The sequence below is a fragment of the Zonotrichia albicollis genome, chromosome 10 (genome assembly GCF_047830755.1).
Source record: "Zonotrichia albicollis isolate bZonAlb1 chromosome 10, bZonAlb1.hap1, whole genome shotgun sequence".
Taxonomy (NCBI): Eukaryota; Metazoa; Chordata; class Aves; order Passeriformes; family Passerellidae; genus Zonotrichia; species Zonotrichia albicollis.
This window is the reverse complement of record NC_133828.1, coordinates 21,106,099-21,128,663: the sequence shown is the minus strand read 5'-3', so window position 1 is coordinate 21,128,663 and position 22,565 is coordinate 21,106,099. Positions and strand designations below refer to the sequence as shown.

Below are 22,565 nucleotides of genomic sequence, written 5' to 3'. Positions count from 1 at the left end.
TTCAGTACCTCTGAAAAAAATATTTGGAATTACAAAACTTCTACTCACTGTATGTGACAGTCCTCAAAATTTTCATATGAACATTTTAGGCATTAAACTATGTTTTTGCAACAGTTTATTGGTCTGAAAAAAACCGCATGGTTAGACGCAAATGAAATATTAGACTCATTAAAAGCAGTAGAAATTTTATTTGGTCTACAGGTTAAAAATGTTACATTCGAGCTGGTTTTGAAATTTTTTTCCACCTAGAGATTTCCCAGATTTTTTAAATGAGGAAAATACTGCAAAAGCTACAGCAATGCTTAGACCTTCTTTCTAGTTTGCTCTTTTGGGCAATGGAAACCTTATTTATTATGAGAATTTCCAGCATTTTTTTCTCCAGAAAACTCTAGCTAAAGTGACCCAGTATGTAAGGTGTCAATTTCTGTTTAAAAAAAAAGGCAAAACATGAGCTATTTTTGCTAGCCTCCTATAATACTTCCACATGCAAGGAGATAAAGCAGGGCACTTTGGGAATACTTGAACACCTGATACTGATGTCACAGGAGAAGGCCACAACTAAGCACATCACTGCTGTCAGTGGGAAGGCCACTGCTTAGCACTGAACGCTGACACAAGAGGAACAGGACAGCTCTACAGAACAGCAGTGCCACACAGGTAGAGAGCAGACAAGGAAGGACACTTATGTCATTGGGAATTCCCTGTCTGGGTTAAACAAGGTCATGGTTAGCCAAATAATTAAATCCTGCATTCATCAAGAATGTCATACTGTGTTTTTAGTCCTTTCCTAAAAACCAACCATGGAAAACCAAAAGGTTTTGTGCCAGTAGAGGCTCTGGGTATCTAACTCAGAATAGTTTCCCCATTCTTCAGCTCATCCTTAATGGCGAAGAACATAATAAAGAATAGGCTGATATAAAAGCACTGGAAAAAATCAGAAGAAAGGGAGAAAGAAAACAAAGTAGGGAAAAGGTCTGTAGAAATGAAAATTAGAAAGAAATTGTGAGAACATTGGAAAAGAGCAGGAATTTCACAACCTGAAAATAGAGGGGAAAGTGAAAAAACAAAACTAAAACATGATTTAGTGTTTATCTGTTCTTCTTTTGATGAATGAGGACAAAATTTGAAAAGCAAAATGATAGGAATAGCAGTAGAGAAACACGTGGGAGAAGATGTGGAGTTTTTATTCTGCTTCATATGGATGCATTTCATTTATCTCCTTCAGTGCAACGAGCTTTTCCTAAATGGAAGAAAAAGCATATTTTAATACCACCCGTTCTTTTAATCTGCACACTAATTTCTAGCACAAACTTAAAATATGTTAAAACAAAGTAATCCTTACAAATTACTAGTATGACTGAAGATTACAGAACCTGATTAAAGCTGGAATGTAGAGTTTGGGACCAGTCTTTTTTAAAATTTCAATAGTACAAATAAATTCTTTTTGTCTCGCTAAGTGACAAGAAGTTCATTATGAAAATAGTATTCAATGATTTTGTATTTTCTGAAAAATCTCTAATTCTACTAAGGTCTGGCCTTCATTCATGCAAAATCACAGCCATAAATATGCCAAAAGATATGTATACTAGCATAGAAATACTCTGAATACAATATAAGCAAAATCAACATAGAATGTAGAAACATTAAATGAAATATTTCTGTTTTGCACAAAGTCTGCAGAACTTTGGGGTGCAAATTCAACATGTACATAGGTAAACTTATATTATCATCTCCTTTTGGGCAGAACAGTTGTCTGTTAATTTCAATACACAAACCTTACCTTACACTTATAAATACCCAGTCTTTACCATGCCTAGGTGCATGTGTGCAGTTTGTACATCTAACACTTAAAGGTCTGTGCTCAAAGTTGTATCACAACGTGCCCATAGGTGGCAGAATAGGCATACACGAGACTCAAGTAACCCTCACCTGAACCAGCTCGTGGGCTAAGCGCCACAGAACTTTTTGGGTGGTTTCATTAATTTCTAGTTCTGTCATGGCTTCCCAGTTACCATTCTGGAGCCTCACTGGCATAGAGAAGATTATTTCTTCAGGAATGCAAAACTGACCTGAAGAAGAGAGGAGGAAAAGGACAAAACATGTTATTTCTGATTACATCCTCACCAGTGTCAACACTAAGTCCTAGAGACTTGCAAAAGTCTACAACGGTAAGATCTCATTATAAATGGAGACTGCCTTTTTCAATCCACAGTTCAAAAAAGAATGTTCCTTTTACTGTAACTTTGTACTTCAGTTAGATGTGCATGAATTATAGCATCAGATGGGTTTGGGCTGCAAGAGACGTTTAAAGGTCTCTAGTTCAACCCTCCTGCCATGGGCAGGGACATCTTCAAATGTATCTGAGCCCCATCCAAGTTGACCTTGAATGTTTCCAGGGTTGAGGCATCTCCCCACCTCTCTGGGCAGCTTGTTCCACTGTCTTATCACATTCATTGTAAAAAAAACTTTATATCTAATCTAAATTGACCCTCCTTCACTTTAAATCCATTGCCCCTTCTCCTATTGCAACAGGTCCTGCTAAAACATTTGCGCCCATCTTCCTTAGAAGAACTTTTAAGCACTGGAAGGTGCTATAAGGTCTCTCCAGAACCTTTTCTTCTCCAGAGCCTTTTCTTTTCCAGGCTGAACAACCTCAGCTCTCTCAGCCTGTTTTCATAAGAAAGGCATTCATCCCTGTGGTCATTTTATGAGGCCCTCCTTTGGACCATCTCCAACAGGTGTCTTTCCTGTGTTGTAATAACACAATTGTGTATCAGTTGTGCATCTTAAAAAAGGGGAAAAATTATTGATTTCATAAGGGTTAAATGGCTGCTGTGAAATATTCCATTAATTGGTTTGCATAACGACATAAGAAGAACACACTTACATAGCCTAGGCTCTAATAATTATAAAGAGTTCTTGCACAAAACACATATATCAGAAAAGCATTTAAACGAAAAGACTAAGAGATCATTTGCAAAAAGACAACATTAACCTAAGAGATGCCTCTGAAAAGTGAGCATTATCACAAGCTCTGTTAGATTTGGAAGTTCTATGATGAAACAAACTCTTCGCCTCACACGATTTGTTTTACAAGATTTTATTAAATTAAAAATATTGATTAAAAATAACATTATAGATGGGGAAAAGCTATTATATGCAGGGCAAAGCTACAAGAGAACATGTGAGGCAAAACCAGCTTTACCTTCACTAAGTATTCCCACAGAAATGATCTCCTCAGAAGGAGAGCCATGGTACCAGTACCGCAGCACCGTGGCTACGGCATGAGCAGGTAACATTCCCTTGCAACGGGACACCCGGGAACTCAGCGTGCTCTGTGCCGACACCAGCTCTGAGTGGATCCATTCACTGCCACCAAAACATGGAGAGAAAAAGCATGACAAACTAAGATGACTGCAGGAAGAGTAGTTTTCTAAAGAAAAAAGAACTAAACCTGAGGAAAGAAACATTACTCAAACATCACTGCTGAAAGCAAGGCATTTTTACAGACAGAGAAAAAAGTCTAACAAAAAGTAGCTTAAAAAGTTACAAGTGCTGTGAAAGTTAGGCCATTTACTCAAGTCTTAACCTCTATTATTATTGTAATTTATATTTTATATGTAATTTAATATTTTATATGTAATTTATATATTACTGTCTTCTGTAAGAACCCACCCACGAACCAGTCTGCCTGTGAGAGGTTCAGTACAGGCCTAGAACATAGAAATGTCTGCTCTCCAGTAAATGCTAAGCCTAGACCAGAGTGGGAGCTCCAGATAGCCAGGCCTGGGTGTATGTAACATCTGCTGCCCTCTCACTGCACCCACCCTTTCTCTGCTACTGCTCCTTCCACAAGAAGCTATCTACTTGCTAGGTATCCTTTTCACATATATTACCAAATCATCTGTCTTGGGAAACTGACAACATTAGTATGCTCAGACCTATTCCATGTAATTCAGGTTCAGAAATCTGTTTAATACTATTTCAAAGTTCCTTCATGCAAACTAGACATCTAAAATCACTACCTGGACTTCTATCACTTCTTCTAAACTGCTCATGATATAAGAGAAATCTATTTAAAATGTAGGAAAAATATAGTTATAAACAGAGTTGGCAGGAGAGTGCAGTAGCACAGCACTAGGATCTACCCAACTTCTTTTGCAGATGGAGTACCTCAACTTGTGTTTTCCTTTATGTACAGTGCCAATCAGTAAGGACAAATCTTGAAAACAAAAATATTTCTTGATGTTTTATTAGACAACCCAGATAAGCATGGATTAAAAGCAATTATTTAATCTTACTTGAAAGAAATAAATCTGTACTGTACCTATCATAAATCATATTCAACAAAGGACGTTGAAAATTAGGAGGGCCCCGAATAGCACATTCATATCCATAAAGTTTTGCATGTGACAAATCAATGTAGTTAGACCCAGTAATATTGCCCCAAACAATCATATCTTTAACTCCTGCAACAAAGGAAAGTGAAAAGACAAATACTTTCAGAAAAATGGGCTTCATAAATCCTTTTCAAAATGAATTATTCAAATCTGTGCCCCACCTTGGTAGCAGAAATTATTTGACCTGAAAAATGCAACCAAGTTCTCCCTAACATATGAAACCTCATCACAAGCTGAAAAAGAAGCTTTAATTTATATTATGTTACTGTAAATAATAGACAAAATCTAGTAAATCTTTAACTCTTAAAACAGTCAAATCATATTGCAAACATACAGCTACATTTCTTTTAAAATCCTCTAAAAACAAATATAAAAACAGTAAAAAACTATCATTAAAAAAACTACCTGCTTTGGTGCAAAAGGATTTTCTCAAATAACCTGTTGATAGATTATTCAGTCTCTTAACTATTTTATTAGGCTCCAAAATATCTAGACTTCTCATCAATGACCAGTTCTAGCCATGCAACACTCACAGAATCCTGATGCTGAGCAGATTGTCAGAGCACCCCTTTGCTACGCAGTGCAGAACTGTGCAAATAAAATAAAGCTATAACAATTGACCTGAAAATGGAAGTTAATTAACCTCAAAATAATACTACCACACAGTTCTACTTTACTCTCATTATCTGCACAGCAGTATGTTGTCATGTTTATTCACAGCTCCCAAACAACAATGCACTACAGAGTGCAAATGCAATCTTGAAGTCCTAGTTCCCAATCTGCAAAACAATTGTCTTCCTTAGCATATTTCCAGCATGAAATACACACCAGAGTGGCAGGGCTGCATCTCAGAGCAAGCAAAGGCTCTGGCATTCTGTACAGCCAAGAAATTCAGTGGGTGCACCACTGTGCATTTCCGCATGCACATCAACTGCGCTCTGGAATTAAATATATACTCTTGAAGGTGCACTGAACTCCCCAAATGCTAAATAAACATTCACCTGCGGTGTTCATATTCAGCTTCCTGGCCAGCATGGCTTTAGCTGCACTTTCCCAAGATGTTGAAATGGCAATTATATTTTCAGGCTTAATGGATGGGCCATACATCCTTAACATTGTTGCCTTAAGGTTTGCAAAGGTTTTTCCTGATGAAATGACTTTGACCTCACTCTTGGCATTCTTCTCAATCAAGGGGGCATACACTTGGCAGATCTCACTCACTTCTCTGATGTAGTTCTCAAGGGATTGGACTTCAAGGTTTAAGAGGACATCATCAAGAACAATGATAACATCAGCATCAATAAAAGCCTGATCTGTTTTTGTGTGCTCTGAAATACTGCGGAGAAGTGGGAATGCCATGTCTTCAGCTTCCATTACAATACCGCGAAGCATTTCCTTAAACTGCTCAGTGTCAAGCAGATGGATACTGATTTCTGTGGTCATCCCAAACACTTCTCCATTTGCCAACAGCGGGATCAGATGATAACAGATTGGAGCTGATGCACTGGTAAGCGAGCATGTAGAAAAGTTACAGTTAACAATGAACCACTGCTTTTTTGGAAGTTTACATAAACACAAAGGTGTTTATTTTGTACTAGATTACACTTAAAAGATACCATTAGCTTGTACCCTTTACTGCTCCTTTTGTCATTTTAACAGGTTAAGAATTAAGAGTTGGGTCCTCCTTTCATTCCTGAAGCCTTTCATTTGAAGTCTTCTCCATCCTGTGCATTTCAGTCAATGCCACCTCTTAAAATTTATGTCTTTAAAGAACCACAATTTTTTAAGGTGCTCTATTAGGACCACTAGAAATACAGGAATTTCTATAAGTAAAGACCTACTCTTTGCCTACTCTAGTATTTCCAACAACATTTAATGCAAGATAGCTGCACCATAAAATTTCTAGCTTATTTTGCTAGAAAATTTCTTGCTTATTTCTAGCTTATACTTGTTTTTCCCTAAACTGATCTGAGGTCCAAAGATGCCTGTTCATACCCCTCATTTTGAACTGGAGTAGAACATAACAAAACCATAAATTATTTCTAAGTCATATACTAATTGCTAAGTTAAATACTAATAGTGAGGGTGCAGAATCAAGTCAATTCATGAAATTACAGGGATTTGTGATTAACTTCAGATGGTTACACATGTTATATATGATAGGAAAAAGTGCATTCTTCTGAACAGAGTAAAAGTTCACAGATACTCTCTTTACTCTCACCTGGTAATCCAGATCTGCATAGGATTGATAAGACTTTTAATCTCTTCATCCTCTTTTACAATTTCAAGATGTGCCTGCAGGTTCTCCTCAGCAATGGCTAACATCTCATCACTCAGCATCATTGAAGTGATGCCATAAAACTTCTAAGAACAAAAAGGATGATCCCTAAGCAAACGGCAGTCCAAACCCATCAAGGTAACATTAACAATTGCTTTATTTTATGTTTGAAGGAGGAAAAAGGAACAACAATGTTGTACAACATGGGCTTACAGTATTAAAGGCAGCTTATTACCTGAGAATATTCCAGAAAATCATTCAGTCCTCCCAGAAGCTGACCCTTCCCTCCACGGTCCAACAGTTCTCTCCAAATGATAGGAGACTGACTGTGTTTCCATCCATTTGTTTCACAAATGTCATGAAGCCACTGCTGATGACATCCCCACCAGATGTTTTAATACATCGTATTTGATAACATTTAAACATTACAACTACAAGCATTTCTTACTATTTCCTCTCAATATATAATTACAAGGTGCTTCAGAATTTAATTCCCAGTGGGTACAAAATGCAGGAATAACACAAAGCAAGGTACGGTGATACAGTGGGATAGCTCACCTCCAGGTCTGGATTTCACTTAGTTGTCTTAGTGGTAGAGAAGACAGCAATGTTGTGAAGCAGAGAGTAATCTGAGGATTCTTACTGAGCCACAGAAGGTAAGTAAGGTGAAGAGGTTAATTGCTTCTCACTTAACTGTTTGAGTTACTTGGTGGAGGTGTAAAGCAAAATACACAAGGTAATAAATACCACAGTACTGTCTATTTCATGGAGTAAGACTGCAGGTTTTTTTCAGAGCCTTATAGGCAGCATATCTATGACATAAGTATACTCAGACAGGCCCATCCACACTGTAAACTAATATGTGATATTTAACTTCATACTTCCACTGTAATTCAAAGCCCTTGAATGCCACAAAGGCTCTTGACAAGAAAGAACTCTGAAGGTATATGTAATCACAGCGAGCAAAAGATTTACAGGCTGAACGGCCATTTATACTTTAAAAAATACCTCAGAAAACCAAGCAAGCAAAACCACCTTGAACTTTTATTGACATAATAGAGTTGAGGCTGGTCCACACTTTGTGCCCATTTTCTGTAGTAAAACTCAGAGATGTCAGTTGCTCAAAACATTGTAACCTTTCCTCTACCTGGCTCTCACAGCCAGAGATGCTTCTGCAGCACCTCTATCTACAGAGCAAACCACTTATACAGGAGAAGAAGAAACATACTGCAGATAAGCACATTTCTTGGTTTGTAGAGCACTGGAGCACCTACCAGCTACTTGATTTACAATCTCTTACCTCCCACTTGTCAGGGTGCTGAGTAATCTTGTGAACCCTGAAGCTGGGCAAGTTAGTCTGGAGATAATCAGCCAGGAGTTCAGCTTTGGCATAGTAAGGGCAGTTTGCCTTACCTGTAAACATAGCAACAGCAGCACAATTGGATGGTTTTGTCATTCACTGATACGGGCTTAAAAGACCAAACATTGTTTATTGTGAGCTAGCTAAGGAAGAGTAATTCTGCAGGTGAAAAACATTCCCGAGCCAGCGTCCAAGGGGCCAAGGAGGCCACTCCTGGGGGCACAGCAGCAGAGATGCTGACGCCTCACCGGCGGGATGAGGGGGAGCGCTGACCCGGGACAGCCTGAGGCTGCGCTCCGTGCGGACACGGCTCCCGGAGAGCCGCAAAGGGGCACGGGGGTAAGCCTGCAGACAGGGCCACTGCTGCAGCACGGAGAGCTGCCCTGCCCAGCTCCCGGCTCCCGGCACATGCCGGAGCTGCCCTGCCCGGTCCAAGGTTCCACCGCCGCCGGTGCTGCCCCGACCGGCTCTCGGCTCTCCCCTCACCCGCCACCACGAACTTGGCCATGCGCGCGCCGCCCTCCAACGGTCGCTTTGGCGTTGCTCAGCAACGCGCCGCGAGCCGCGGCAGTTTGTCCCTCGGCCCGCGCCGTCCGTCCCGCGCGGCCCGCCGGGAGCTGGCGGCGCGCCGGGCCCGGTGTCACGGCGGTGCGCGTGCGAGGTAACGCGGCCGCGGGAGCCCCGGCCCTGCCCGGCGCCAGCGCCGCCGTTCCTGCGGCGTGCTCCGAGCCGCTGCGGAGCCGCCGAAAGAGCTCTGTCCTCGTGTACTGTCCCGCCCTGCTGGGCAGCGCCCCCAGGGCCAGCGGGAAGTGATTCCGAAAGCCAGCGGCTTGTCCCCGGCACCGGGAGAGCGAGCGCCCGCGGGTGTGGCGGGAGGGCGGCTGTCCCGTGGGATAGCAGGCAGGCTGGGGCAGGCTGGCGGGTGGGATCCCGTTACCCGCTGCTGAAAGTCTGCAGGGACCCTCCAGAGCCCTGGCGGGAGACGCGTGTGCTTGGGGAAAGGTCCTTAAGGAAAAGACTCTGCTTCCCGGCAGAGCTGGCAGGTAGAGCAGCAAGGAGGAAGCAAGAGCTGCCCTTGTGCTGGGATATTTGACTGAAATGTAGAGACCAAATAAAAGCCTCTCTGCAAATCATTTTCCGGGGGTCTTTTACCAAATCTTCTCCCTTCCTGTAAAACTGTGCAGATTTGGCAATTGAAACCGGGGGAGTTGAAAGTCTGGTAACTAATCCTTAATTTTTAATTGTTTCTACAGATGTGTGATCTTGTGCAGTTTCTCCAGGACTGTTTCCACTGGTAGAATGTCATCGGATCCCTTACTTTGAGTTGCCGTTTCAAATCTGTTCATGAGACATTAGCAGAAATGAATAATAAAATAAGTTATTTGTTAAATACTGTCAGATGTGTGCATAGGTACAGTTCCGTGCTCACTCCCAAATCTTCAGCCACAACAAGAAAACACATTTTGTGGATTGGCAGATACAGGGATCCCTTAGGAAATGTGAACTTCAGGAAATTACTTTTAAATATTTTGCCTTCTCTGCATGGATCATCTCTTCGATTTGTATCTCAAAAGACAGATGTTTGTAGCACAGGTGCAGAGGCTTTGGTGAGCGAGAAGGCTTCCCAGAGCTCATTGGAAGTTGAAAAGTTGGATGATGCTGGGAGCTTCAAAGCGAAGCGTGCAGTGGATCACAGTGACCCGTTCTTTACCAGCCTCCAGAAGTGCTCCTGTCCTTGCGATGCGCTGGACCTGGCTGCAGAGGCAGCTGTTTCCATCAAGCACTACACAAACGCTCTGACCATGGCCTGGAGGCTCTACAAGAACCTGTCGGAGGAGCAGCAGCGCTACGAGAGGCAGCTGATCTTCGAGCACCCGGCTTTCGTGAAGCTGTGCCAGCAGCTGCTGCGCGACGCGCGCAGGATGACGCGCGGGGACCTGGTGTTCAGCCTGCACGCCCTGGTGAACCTCGGCGTGCCGCAGAACACGCTCCTGCTGCAGACCCTGGTGAGGGTGTGCCAGGTACGTGGGAAAACCCTGCTCCTCCGTTTGGCATGAAGGACCAGCGGGTAATTCTGGGAAGCTGTGCAGCATCAGAGAGAGTTGGGTTACATCCCTGGTTTAGTCTGATGGTCCATGGAAACAGTTCCCGTAATTCATTTGTGTGTGCTTCTAATTTCCTTAACTTTTGAAACCACTGCCTGATTTTGGATTTAAAAGAGAGCAGAAATCTCAAAAATCATTACCTCTTCCAAATCAACTAAGTTTGACTGATGTGAGACCTTGTGGGTTCTGTAGAACTAAACCTTGTAAATTGACTTTTCGGGGGGGAAAGAAAATGGCAGTTACAGATTAAAAGTAGTCAGTTTTTCTTTTCTGAAACTTTTACTGGTTTGAAGTAATCCGACATTGTCAAAACTTTTAACAGGAGAAGCTCAATCAACTTGATAACCGATGTATCTCAGTTTTGGCAACTACTTTAGCAGGGATGGATAAAGACAAGAATGTGAGCGCTCTTCAAGCTGGATTACAGTGAGAAAAATATATCTTTCACGTGTCCTTCATATTTAAATGTTGAAATGCTTGTCTGTTAGAAATCATCCAGGGTATGTCTGCACACAAAATATGTTCTGTGGTTTTAGGATTTAAATGATCCCATGACATTAGAGCTGTGTTAGACAGTGAATTTTGGCACTGTCTTTGCAGTTTCAAGGAGGAGGGCTTCCAGTGGTAAAGGGTGCTAGACTGCTTGCAGGGGATTGTGTTCTGACTGCAGCTCCACCAGTGCAGGTTTTTTGTGATGTTGATCAAGTCCCTTCACATATCTATCCCTTTTTCATCTGTATGCAGCTGGGAGATAATGAGACCATCTTACATAGGGAGCTGTCTGATTTTTCATGATGAAAAGCATTGTTTAGGAGCCTGGGAATATTTTCTGGCAGTTTAGTAATTGAAAACTTTGATGAAGACTAGTTGTGTCCAGGAAGCTCTCTGTGTAGTGATTTATCAGAATAACTTCTTTGGCTTTTTTTCTGGGCCCGTGTGATTTATATGTGCAACCAGAAATGCTCTTTCCCATGAGACTGACTTTACTGAGGCTATCACAAAACTTGCCATGGATTAGTACTTTTGACCCTGTATCATGTTCTGCTTTGAGAAAGTGGATGTGATACCCAAAAACCAGTTCTCCTGGAAGCACAGGTACACAGTTCTTAAAAGTTGGTGGAAAGCAGGAGTGCCACCTACACTTTTCTGTCCTGATGTCTGGAGCTCTGCCCCATTTGCAGGGATGAGTTTCAGGGCAGTGCACTGCCTTAGAAAGTGACACTTAATATTTTTGTAGGTATGTTTACCTGTACAGGTATATTTAAAGGTGGTTCAGACCTAACAATTACAATGCCACCCACTGAGTCAGAAGAGGAGGTGCTAGGGGTGCATCTTCATCTTGTGCAGACAATCTCTGTGTTATCTCCTGTTCAGCCCACAGCACTGTTTGTTTGGTTTTGTTCCTCACTTGCATCCAGTTGTTGTCTGTGTCCATTCCTGAGTTTCCTGTCTGTTTCAGAACTTGCCTGTGCATTGATGATTTAAAGATAAAAATGTGCAGTTTTCTTTTTCTGCAGAAGGTTGTTAATTCCTTGAGGCTTAACAGCACTCATATTTGCACTGTTGCTTGTGCACTCTGCTTGGGTCCCTGCTATTAAGTGTATTAGCAACAACAATTCATCTATCAGGATTAACACTAAGAAAGCATTTAGAATTGTTTCCATGTGTAAAATATCTGTGTCGCTGCTATGTCATGTAGACTTGTCAGCATTTCAAAAAAAGGAAGATGGGAGAAGAGCAAGGAATTACAGGTTTCATTTTGGGGCTACATCAGTGAAGAAAATGGGGGCACTTACCTGTTTGTGCTGAAATGAGGAGAGCTCTTGTGTGTGTTTCTCCATCAGATTACTAGTGGAGCAGCGCATTTCAAGCATCAGAGACATCTTTATTCTGCAAAACCTGATGAAATGCCTGGGAAAAGATGCTCCAGTTTTTCTGAAAAAGAAATTAGAGGTAAAGTTAGTTGGAGGCTCATTTTTACTCCTACAAAGCCTCTCTGCTCTTGCATAGTTTATAAATTGTGTATAGTTCTTTGCAGACACTGAAAGAGAAAATGTAATAGAAAGGTAACTGTATTTGCTATATGCATCAGAGTCCAGCTCTATCTGTAGGAGGAACTTATACTTGGAGGCTGGTAATAAAACAAATTGAGGCAGTAAAACAGCAGTGCCCTCACCTCTTTGGGTTGGCCACATGGTGTTTCATAGAAGCACTCACAGGCTGTTTCCTGGTTCCCTTGCCCAGCCTGTGGCTGAAGAAGGTGACAGGAAAGGGGTCTGTGATGAGGCTGAGTCCAGTAACTGTACAGGGCAGGAGGACTGCAGGCAGTGAGGTGCCAGAGCTCCCCAAGCTCATGGCATTGCTTTCCTGTGTATGTGGTCGGTCCCCTGGGAAATACAATGGCTGGGAGCAGGCTGTAGGTATTATGGCAGGGTTACTGGGATTTGTCCCCTGATTTAAAACCCTTTTGGAAACCTTCTTTCAAACAGGGCCTACTGGTGTTTTCATCACGTAAGTGTAGGGTTCTGACATCAGAGGTTTTAATAGCATTCATGAAACATCATAAAACTGAGAGGAAAATAACATTTGCACTTGTTAACTACAGGGAGCACGTAATATTCTGAGCCCACGGGGTGCTATTTTTTTACAGGGCAATTTCTTATAGATGCATTTTGTATTTAACCTCTGATATGTATACAGTGAGTGAAAATACTGTATTTTAACAGTCAATATAATTTGTAGTTTCATTTTTACTGTCATTTATATCAATGTCATTATCAATTTGATAAATGAAATCTCCTTTCTGGCATCAGAGCTGACTCGCTTTGCCTCAGTTCACATTCGTAGCTGGGTGTTTATGTAAAATACAGGCCACTCACATACTGTTAAATCACTTTGGAGGCTTACAGTTTTCATGCACATGCAAACCCATAATTGGACTGCTATGAACTTTTAAGTTAACTGTGTCTATTTTATTTCTGCTTCTTTCTTAAAAGTTGGTAGAAGATGTGTATTCACCTTATTTGGAAATGACCTTTAATGAGGCTTTTTTCTTTTAAAATAACCTTATAAAGGCAAATTGCTGGGAACTTGTGTAGTGACACATTTCTGGAGCACTTGACCTGCTATAATTGTGTATTAAGAAATTGACAGTAGTTATTATATGCTTTTACTGTTTTTTGCTTCTTTTTCTTTCCTATAAATCTGAACTAAGGACTTTGGGAAAGTTTTGGTGATAATGTCTTCACCAGAAAGCAATGATAATATACCTGAAGAATGAAGGATTTAATAAACTCTGGTTCACTTTAGATGGCAGTTCTGAGAGAAATAGATGGTTTGACTTTTCCGAATGCGCTGCGTATGTTTTTGGCTCTTGCTGCAATGAATTATTGTTCCCTTCCAATCCTGAATCCCTGCAGTAAAAAGATCCAGGGTAAGAAAAAAATATGTTAATTAAATTTCCCTTCCTTATACCAAATTCTTCCTAATTATTGTCTCATCTCCCTTTTCTGATTTCCTTTAAAACTCAGGAAACGTCTTTGTTTTACAGGATATTTTAGTTATGTGGAGCCATTTGACAAGCAGCAGGACAGAAAATTACTGATCAATAATAAAAGCAAATAGCTCTTGTCATCTCTGCCCTTCTTAACATTTGTCTGACTTACATATTTTTCTTTAATTTTTTCTGTACACAGGATTTAAGAAAAAGAATTCAATTTAGCAAGGAAAAGAGATTTCAAATAAAATTTTATAACAAATCTGAATTCGAAATTGGCAACTTACAGGATGTATTGGTGACTTAGTGTAATTAGTTGGTAAACTAAAGGGAAAATAGCATTTCCTTGATTACTGGATTTAATTATTGAGTACTGCTTAATAGCCTCATGCTGTATCCCACAAAAATATTAAATGAAAGCTAATGCTTTCACCTCTCTCTGTACCTTTCCAATACATTGCTTAAGTATATGTGGCCAGTATGTGTTGATTCATGCTTTAAATACATAAGAATTTGTGTATCAAAAAGCATGAAAGTAGCAAAATAGCATTCTTAATAGAAATTACCCAGAAGTGTTGAGGCTGCTTGTACAGTTTTTATTTGTCCTGGTCATTCATATATGTTAGGGCACAATGTTTAATTGCGCATCCTGCCTTCTCCCATAGGACTTCTACCACACTCAGCACATAAGCCAGGTGGCATACACAGAGGGAGCAGTGACTTTCTTCAGCATTTTTTTGGTGCATGCTGAAAATCAAAAATCCCGGAACAGAAGGCATCCTGGGAACACAGTCTTCTTACTTATTTTGTTAATATGTTCCCTTTTGCTGATTGATGTATTGTAGCTTGATTCTGGCTCAGTTTGCTTTCTTCTGTCTCTCAGTTTTTTAATGTGTTTTAGCTCATTTGAGCTTTGCCTATCTAGTCAGAATCTTCCACAGTTTCTTATCATATTTTTCCCTTCCTCCACCCCTTAACCAAACTGTTCCTGCAATGTCTCAATGTCTCCAACCTACAGCTCCCATTGCTTTTTATAATTTGTCCTTCCTTGATCTTCTGTTGCAGAAAATGTCCATGATGTTCCATTTCGGCAGTTAATTCTCATTCTGGAGGCTTGTCACACTGTCCAGTACCGTAATGTGAAACTGTTTTCAGCATTAGCAGACTACATTCATTCTACTGCCTATCTTTGGGACAAAAGACAGGTAAATTTTTTGAGACCAAATAATTTATAGCAATACTAACAGAGTATTTGATGCTTCCATCTTACCTTTCTTCATGTTTGTCCTTGATCTTTGGAGAACAAATGTTTATGAATACCAATCTGATGAAGCTGTTACATTTTTTAAATGCTGTTCTATTTATTGATAAGTAAAGAAACAAAAATTTTGAGAAATTTGCTTTCATTTGAAATGTCTTCTATGAAATCAACAGGTAGGATCAACTTCATTGGGTTTTTTTTGACTTATAAAACTATCTTTTCTTTTAGATTATCCTTTTCCTCTCTGCCTGTGAGACACTTGGCTTTCAGCCTACTGAGTTGCTGGATATTTTTGCTGAGAAGGTGACAGAAGACCCTGATTTCCTTAACTTGAAAAACCTTTTGACTGTTCTTCGAGTGTATTCACGACTCAACCATGTTCCCAGAGTCCAAAAGCATCTGTAAGTTTTCCTTTGGAGCGCCTGATAATATGTTACATAGTCATTACAGAGTAATGCATGGCATCTAATATTTAATTTTATTTGTGAAAGAGCTCATAATCCTCTTTCATTCATCTGTAAGGTTAATTGCTGTGTCTTTTAATATTTTTTCTAAATGTTTTTTTTCCTCTAACTGAAAGACTAAACAGGTTCTAGACTGACCATGTTACTAAATCTGTTGATAGGTAGCTGTATCCTCAAAGTAAGAATCAAACACTAATGTTAGTTAACACAAAATACAATGATACAAGATAATAAAGATTTCTAAGTTGTATTTTTGTTAGAAATATGTACTTCATGTAGCCTTATTTGTGTACTTAGATACTTTTCTTCTCCTTTTGGAAAAGGTTTTTTGAGATTCTTCATAGCTGCTTGAACAAGTGTCTGCCTCAGATTTCCAACATAGAGCTGCTGAAGGCAGTGTATTCACTGGGTATCTTAGGATATCTTCCCCAGCGTGCCCTTGATGAGCTGCTGCAAAAGGACAGCAAGGATGAACTTGTACTGCCAGGTCAGACCTTACTTTGTCATGTTCTTCTTTTAAACAGGATGTCTGCCTGTGAATGTAATTTGTTGTAATTGTATTAGCAGATTAGAAATTAAAGAACACAAGCATGATTAATATTAAATTTGAAGTCCTCAAGACAAAGCTAATGTAGTGATGGTGATCTGGGTGTGCTCTAAAGAATCAAGCTTACTGTCTTGGGCCCCATGGTGGCAACAGTTTAACAGTAGGTGTGCATTTAAACATAGGCAGTCTTAACCATTGCAAATTAATTTTAGTACCTGGAGTCATGAGTAAAAGTGGGATTTGGACTGCTCTGAGCTGCAGTGAGGACCTTGGAATGATTTGTAGGAGAATTTAGTTTCCACAGTACAATTTTGTATAGCTATTAGAGTAGTCAAGTGGATTTTGCTATGCTAGAACAGACTATAAATGATAATTAAATGAAAAATTCTGTGGGATAATATATTGCATGTAATAATTATTGTATCCTTTTTCAGATGATCCTAAGGAACAAAACACAATGATGCTTCGCTGTGTGAAAACGTGTATGGAACTTGACAGCCCTTCTTTCACAAAGCCTGCCTTGGTGCCGACTGAGAATATGTCCTCATTAGTATCTCTGAATCTCAGAAAGGCTCAGGAGGCACTGATAGAACTTCTGGGAGATGAGAACATGTTTCTGCAAAATGTTCAGCTGCCATACAAATATCATATTGGTATGAAGTGATATTAATGTCATATTATTTTAATACAGATTAATAATCCTCAAAATGATGAGATGGAAATAAATTTGAATAGGGTGCAAGTGATTAAAAGTTTAACACTTTGAAGATACAGTAATTTAACAAATTATGTCATTGATTGGTGAATCTACTTCTAAGGATGCTTCTATTAAAGTTTTTAAGTCAATTTATTAAAACTTTTATGATTTCTCTTGTTTACAAAGCTGCTTTGGAATTTTTTTTCAGGCATCAGCAAGCACATGTTAATTGTACATAAATCCAATGTGGCCAACTTTGACAGAGTTGACATGTTACTACCAAATTATGTTAGAAAGAAAGCCAAACAGCAGCTGCCTTATTTTCTATTTCTTCTCTTTCATTCTCTTGTTTCTTCTCTGGAGTTCTGGCTAAGATGTAGGCTCTACTTTCATTTCTAAAATGGGATATGACTTCTATTGGTTTTGTATTTCTAAATATTTCTAATGAGGAATTGGATTGCGGGAAAATCTGAGTAGGCATGACAGACTGCGATCAAGAGTAGTTTCTTTAAATAATGATTTCACTCTATAAGGTTAAATCTGCAGTTTCCAGAAACAAATATTTTTTTCTTGATATGGGCAAGCTATAGCTTTACATTCATTGCAGGGAGGGAAAGCTATCAGTAATAATTCAATTATTAGAGAACAGCAATTAGAAACAGACCAGTAGACCAGTGATGGTGTCTATTAACTTTTTCAAATGAGCTGTTCATTTGAAAACAATTTGAACAATTAATCGGTTCAAATGGCAACATTAATTTTAACCTCTTGCAGAGTTAAATGTTTTGTTGTTTTGTTTTCAGATTTTGAAATCAGAATGGATTCAGACAGAAAGAAGGTGCTCCCCATAACTGCAACAGATGATCATCCTGACCCATGTGTTCAGAGGTGGTTTTTTTACTGCATATTTTTTCTAGCCTGCTAGTTTTATTTGCATGTATCCTGTCCAGTTACTTCTTTGGTTCACTGATTTGCAGAAGTAAAGTAGGTGGCTCAGTTGTTATTTGTGCTCACCAGAATAGCCAAAAGTTGCCATGCTAGTGCAGAGCAACAATTCATCCAGCTCAATACCTTCTTCTCACAGAGGCTAACACTTAACATTTCAGAGAAGGAGGCAGGAAACATCACAGTGATCTGATACTCTTGTAATGAATGCAGGTAGCAATTTTTTTTTAAAGTGTTTGTCCAATTAAATATTCAGATACTCTGTCAATTCTCAAAAATTTGCATCTCGATATATTATGTCAGTTAATTCAGATACTGAAATATAATTTGTATAAAAAGAATCATGATGTCCACATTTTAGGTGATTAATTTAATCTTGTGTAGAAGACTGACCTCTCAGTAACTGAAGCAGGACATACATCATTTAAGTAATGCTTAAGCAGAATTGGATAATGCTTAACATTTATGTGCTGGATCACTGCACAGCAATGTATTTTGTACTGTTTGCTTTTTGATTAAAGGGGAGCTAGTGAATTGTGTAACAGAAACTCAGTGTTCCAAGGCATTCAGCTTTCCTCACCCATCCAAATAGGTTATTATGGCAGGAAGTGAGTGATTATGAATGTCATTAACAAAGGATCAAAGTAAATGCAGAACCTGTCAAATTAATGGAGAATGTTGGATGGTCTATTTCCTTCTCATTGTGGGAGAAGTGGAGATCTGAGTACCTAATTCTGCTGTAGGTATTTGGGTAGATGCTGGTGCTTGTGTGAAGCTCGTGGAAGAAAAGAGTCTAAATTACTTAAACCTGAAGAAAGAAGAAGATAATGAAATTTGTGCAATCCTGATACTTTTGCCTGTCAGGACACATGTATATTCTGCAGTGCTAATGGACATCATTGAATCATTGTCTTATGAATTATTATTTTGCATTTTTACAGTGAAGTCTTCCCTACTTTCCTTGGTTGCAGGTTGGCTTTTCTGTTTGCTCCTGTGTCTGCCTTCTGTCTGGGTACAACACACCCTCAGGGGAAGCTGGCAATGAAGAAGAGGCATCTAAATAAACTGGGCTATCATGTGATTCTGGTGAGAAGAGCCCTGCCCTGGCCCTGTTTCTGTTAGCAGCACGATGATGTTTGGTAGATCAGGCCTTGTTCTACAAAGCATGAAGGTTCACCAGGAATGGTGGGCTTTCTCCACAGTGGTAATTGTGTATAATTCCTAGTTAGAGGGTAGTGGTTCTGTCACTAGGGAGAAAAGAGAGAGGAACTCTAAAAGACAAGCTACTACTTACCATTATCAGTAAATTATTAGTTAAGGGGAAAAAAATTCAAGCCACGAATTGCTTTGTACCTGAGAAACCTATGTGTCTTTGGCTTATTTCCCTGATTTTTATAGACACAATGATTCAAGTGAACTTGTTTTCAGATTGCAACTTCCTGTGGCCTTCTCATTGCTGAGCACTTGGTTTGTAGGGCAGGGTTGTTTGGACAATAGAAATAATGTACCCTGTCCTTTTAATTTCTTACAGATCCAGAACAAGAAGTTTCAGGAAATGAAAAATGAAGATGCAGTTGAGTTTTTGAAAAGAAAAATTTATTCAGAAGATACTTTCTCTTTTCCTGAAGCAACTGTGCAGAATAATAATTAAAATAAACTAAGAGTTTTGTGTCTCCTGATTTCTCTTTTTCTTGTGTAATTTCTGTAAGGATTTTAACAGAAAAGATAAATAGTTTTATATACAACTACCTGCTCCACCATATTACTGAGTAAGAAATGGTTGTGAAATGAACACTGCCTGCTGATAGTAGGGGCTCTCTTTTGTGAGGTGGGAGCTGATTTTATTTAATGGAAGGAAATAATTGATCCAGAAAGCATCCTGACATCTATTGCTGTTATAGTGTCTTAGATTAATCTGTACTTTGCTTCCCCTCCTGCGTGCTCCTAGTTAAATTTCTCTCTTCTCTAGAGCTGGGAAAAGATGTAAGTTTAACTGTTTGAAGTGCTGTTGCAACCTAGCTCACAGCTAGGCACCAGGAGGATTTCCTCTCAACTATTTAGTTCTTTATGCAGAACTATATATGGTAAATCAGTAAATAACTAAGCCTAAGTGGTGTATTAAAAGATCCAGTCATGTGGAAACTTTCTGAAAAAAATCAATCTTGCTCAGTTTTCAGAACTTCAGACCAGTAATGGTCCTGTTTGCCTTATGCTTTTTCTTTTGAGCCCTTTGCTTCACTGCTACTGTAATAGATTTTGATGCTTCTCAGTGCAAGAACATAGATCTGCTGTGTCTTTGTAAGCTGACTCCTCTGTTTCTGATATAAGCAGCTCCACCACTATTCATAGAGGTGTTGCAATACTCAGATTTGTTCATTACACCCTGCCATGCATCTCCGCAGACCTGTTATGTATTGGTGCAATTGATGATAGGAAAGAGCAGAGAGAACTGATACATCTTTCCTGTTCTTGATAACATGTAACTGATAAAACACATTTTGTTCTGCTGGAGCTGTTCAGGTTGCTAAGGGCTTGCTTGTTTCTGCCCTGTAATCAGATCTTCATTCACTACTTCGCTGTAGCACAGTCCCAGGCCCATGGGATGAAGGGAAGCAGGGAAACAGCCATACTTGCTACAGTGCCTGTGTGCTACCTAACCGTGGAGCCCTTGCTTCACTTGCTAAGCTACAAGCACTGTGCTCTTTGTCTTTCTGAAGTAGCATGGACACATGGTTAAGGCACTACAATGATGATATTAAAAAGGCATTACGGTAATGAGATAACGTGGAAAGAAACAATATGCTTAGAAAACTTCACTGCCCAACTTTTTATGGAACATGTACGTAGAATATAGTGCATATTTATGAAGGAAGCAGTGTAACCAAAGCAGCATGGTTCCCTCTCTCTCTCCAGCATAAAAAGCAGAGAGCTGTTCAGCATTGTGAAATGCAGCACAAGCAGAAAAACAGATTTGAGGCAACTGTAAAACTTAAGAGCCAGAGCAGGGGTCATTTGCTTGACTCAATGAGGAGTTTGTTATGCTCCCTTTTTGGACCTTCTGCTTTAAGGAAGCACTGACAGTGAAGCAGGCTGGTCAGTGCTATTCTGTTGTTCTGAGCTGGACTCATGCTCCCAGCCTGCACTGAAGGGTCTCTAAAATATTCAGTGCTGGAGGGCCAGGTAGCACCCAGAGCTGTGTTTGAGATGGTACTCAGTGCTGTTCAAGCTGGAAACCTGCAAACCAATGCCGTGGTGTCAGCCATGGCTCTTGGGTGGGCTGGGGAGCTGCTTCCTCCAGCTGCTATGAGCGTTTCAGTCAGGTCCTCAGTCACAGGTGTGTAAATTCAGGGACAGAGCACAGGCAGGGGTGCCAGCAGCCTGGACAGAACTAACCAGCAGTGGGCACAAAATGGCACAGCATGTTATTAAATTAGTTAATTATTATATATTCTTTCTTAAACACCCTGTGAGTAGGTAGAAAATTACACAAGCAGGGTGGAAGAGTAGTAGTCTTCCATACAGATCACCTTGCTTACTGAAGTTTCTTGCTCTATGCTCTCTCAATAATTGATGTCATCGACACTGATTCACAGTTCCAAGCTGTATGAAGCTGCTGCCAGACACTTCAGAGCTGTGGGTATATTGGATCTTTACATATGCTAAAAAGGTAGTTTCCTGAAAATAAATCCAGGTTTTTCAGGTGTCCAATTCATGTAGTAAGGAAGATCTAATCCCCTGTTTTGTGCATTACCATCTATATTTAGAATACCATTCTCCTCTCCTGAATCATTATTAAAATTAGTGGGAGACTCACAATGAAGATCAACAATAATTATTTTGCATCTGTAATTATGGGGTTTGTCACTGCATGGAGTGCTTGGTGTGAAAGGTGCAAAATCCCCTTTTTAGGCCAAACAGATACAAAATGGATTATTTTAGCTGACCTGCCAGTGAGGCTAACTGGAGATGTAAGCTGCGTCTTTTTCTACCATTTTTACAGTATGCCTGCGGATTCAGGAATGTGTTTCTGACCTTTATTCATGCTTGGAACACTTTGTAAGTGCAGTGGCTGGAAATTGTTTCTCAATGAGGAGTGAGAAACAAGGAAGCAGCATATGGATTTATTTCATACAGCCCATGTGTGTATCTTATGAATGGATGGAACCCAGACATTTGCTCTCATGTTTGACTGACTAAAGGTATTTCAAGGGTGTATTGCATCTGTAGCAAGTCAAGGTTCTCAAATCCATGGGAAATGAAAATAAGTAATTCATTAAGTAAACTAGATTGCTGAAGCAGGGGAAGATTTTCAATGAATTGAAGGCTTGTTAAAGAAAGTATAGGGCTTAGAGTAATTATATATCTGTGACTTAAAGACTGGGGACTCAGCTGCACTAAGCAACCATCTATTAACCAGACTCTCATAGGAAGGCACTATATTTTATTCCTGGGCCACAAAGAAGTCAGAAAAGTAGAAGCATGTCATTCCTTCATTCTGAGCTATGAAATACTGGACTTCATTACTGGCCTGCCAATCTCAAAAAAACAGATAGTGTCTTTTATGATTCCTGGTTTTTACATGCTGCTTGTTGTTAGACATTATTTCATTCATAAATCTTATTTTAAAACAGTAAAATGCCATGATAAAGCTGGATTATCTGGTAATTTTTTCCTGGAGAATAATGCAATTTCATCCTGTGAAATCTCCACGTCATCAGAAGGCTATACATGTAAAAGGGTGACAAGGTTACATCATTGTCATATATCACACAGTCAAAAAGAAAACATTGAGAGAAAGATTTACAAATGGAAGTTCTATAGCAAATTTCACAGGCCCAAGGATCCATGTTAAGCATTGCAGGATGTGTGAACAGATCTAAAATGAAAGCAAGAACCAGGCAGAAGATGTGGGCTGAAAAGGTCAGGAAGGTTCTTGCATTAACAAAAAATAAACTACTCTGATCTGAGCAAAAATGAAATAAATTTTATGAAATAATGCAAAATGAGAACAG

General features: G+C 39.7%; 2 protein-coding genes across 10 annotated transcripts; one reads left to right on the top strand and one right to left on the bottom strand.

Annotated features, from left to right (window-relative positions):
• Positions 1 to 199: 199 nt before the first annotated feature.
• MDH1B (malate dehydrogenase 1B) lies at positions 200 to 8,684 on the bottom strand. Of its 7 annotated transcripts, none has more exons than XM_074548302.1 (9): positions 8,525 to 8,652; positions 7,979 to 8,091; positions 6,914 to 7,045; positions 6,622 to 6,764; positions 5,402 to 5,904; positions 4,328 to 4,469; positions 3,206 to 3,369; positions 1,930 to 2,069; positions 200 to 1,240 (listed from the first exon to the last, which is right to left on the bottom strand). In XM_074548302.1, exons 1-9 carry the CDS (start codon positions 8,544 to 8,546, stop codon positions 1,184 to 1,186), a joined length of 1,416 nt encoding a protein of 471 aa, XP_074404403.1. In that variant the 5' UTR covers positions 8,547 to 8,652; the 3' UTR covers positions 200 to 1,183. The 7 variants fall into 7 exon arrangements, with proteins under 7 accessions (XP_074404403.1, XP_005484217.3, XP_074404402.1 ...); XM_074548301.1 differs by having other exon boundaries at positions 201 to 1,240; positions 6,914 to 7,048; XM_074548303.1 differs by having other exon boundaries at positions 202 to 1,240; positions 6,914 to 7,048; positions 8,539 to 8,684.
• Positions 8,597 to 19,232, top strand: FASTKD2 (FAST kinase domains 2). 3 transcript variants are annotated; one of them, XM_074548298.1, is made up of 12 exons: positions 8,597 to 8,699; positions 9,292 to 10,059; positions 10,466 to 10,569; positions 11,988 to 12,096; positions 13,453 to 13,576; positions 14,705 to 14,844; positions 15,129 to 15,301; positions 15,688 to 15,851; positions 16,346 to 16,564; positions 17,412 to 17,496; positions 18,525 to 18,639; positions 19,085 to 19,232. In XM_074548298.1, exons 2-12 carry the CDS (start codon positions 9,400 to 9,402, stop codon positions 19,202 to 19,204), a joined length of 2,013 nt encoding a protein of 670 aa, XP_074404399.1. In that variant the 5' UTR covers positions 8,597 to 8,699; positions 9,292 to 9,399; the 3' UTR covers positions 19,205 to 19,232. The 3 variants fall into 3 exon arrangements, with proteins under 3 accessions (XP_074404399.1, XP_074404400.1, XP_005484218.3); XM_074548299.1 differs by lacking the exon at positions 8,597 to 8,699 and adding an exon at positions 8,707 to 8,938; XM_005484161.4 differs by lacking the exon at positions 8,597 to 8,699 and adding an exon at positions 8,707 to 9,081.
• Positions 19,233 to 22,565: the final 3,333 nt, after the last annotated feature.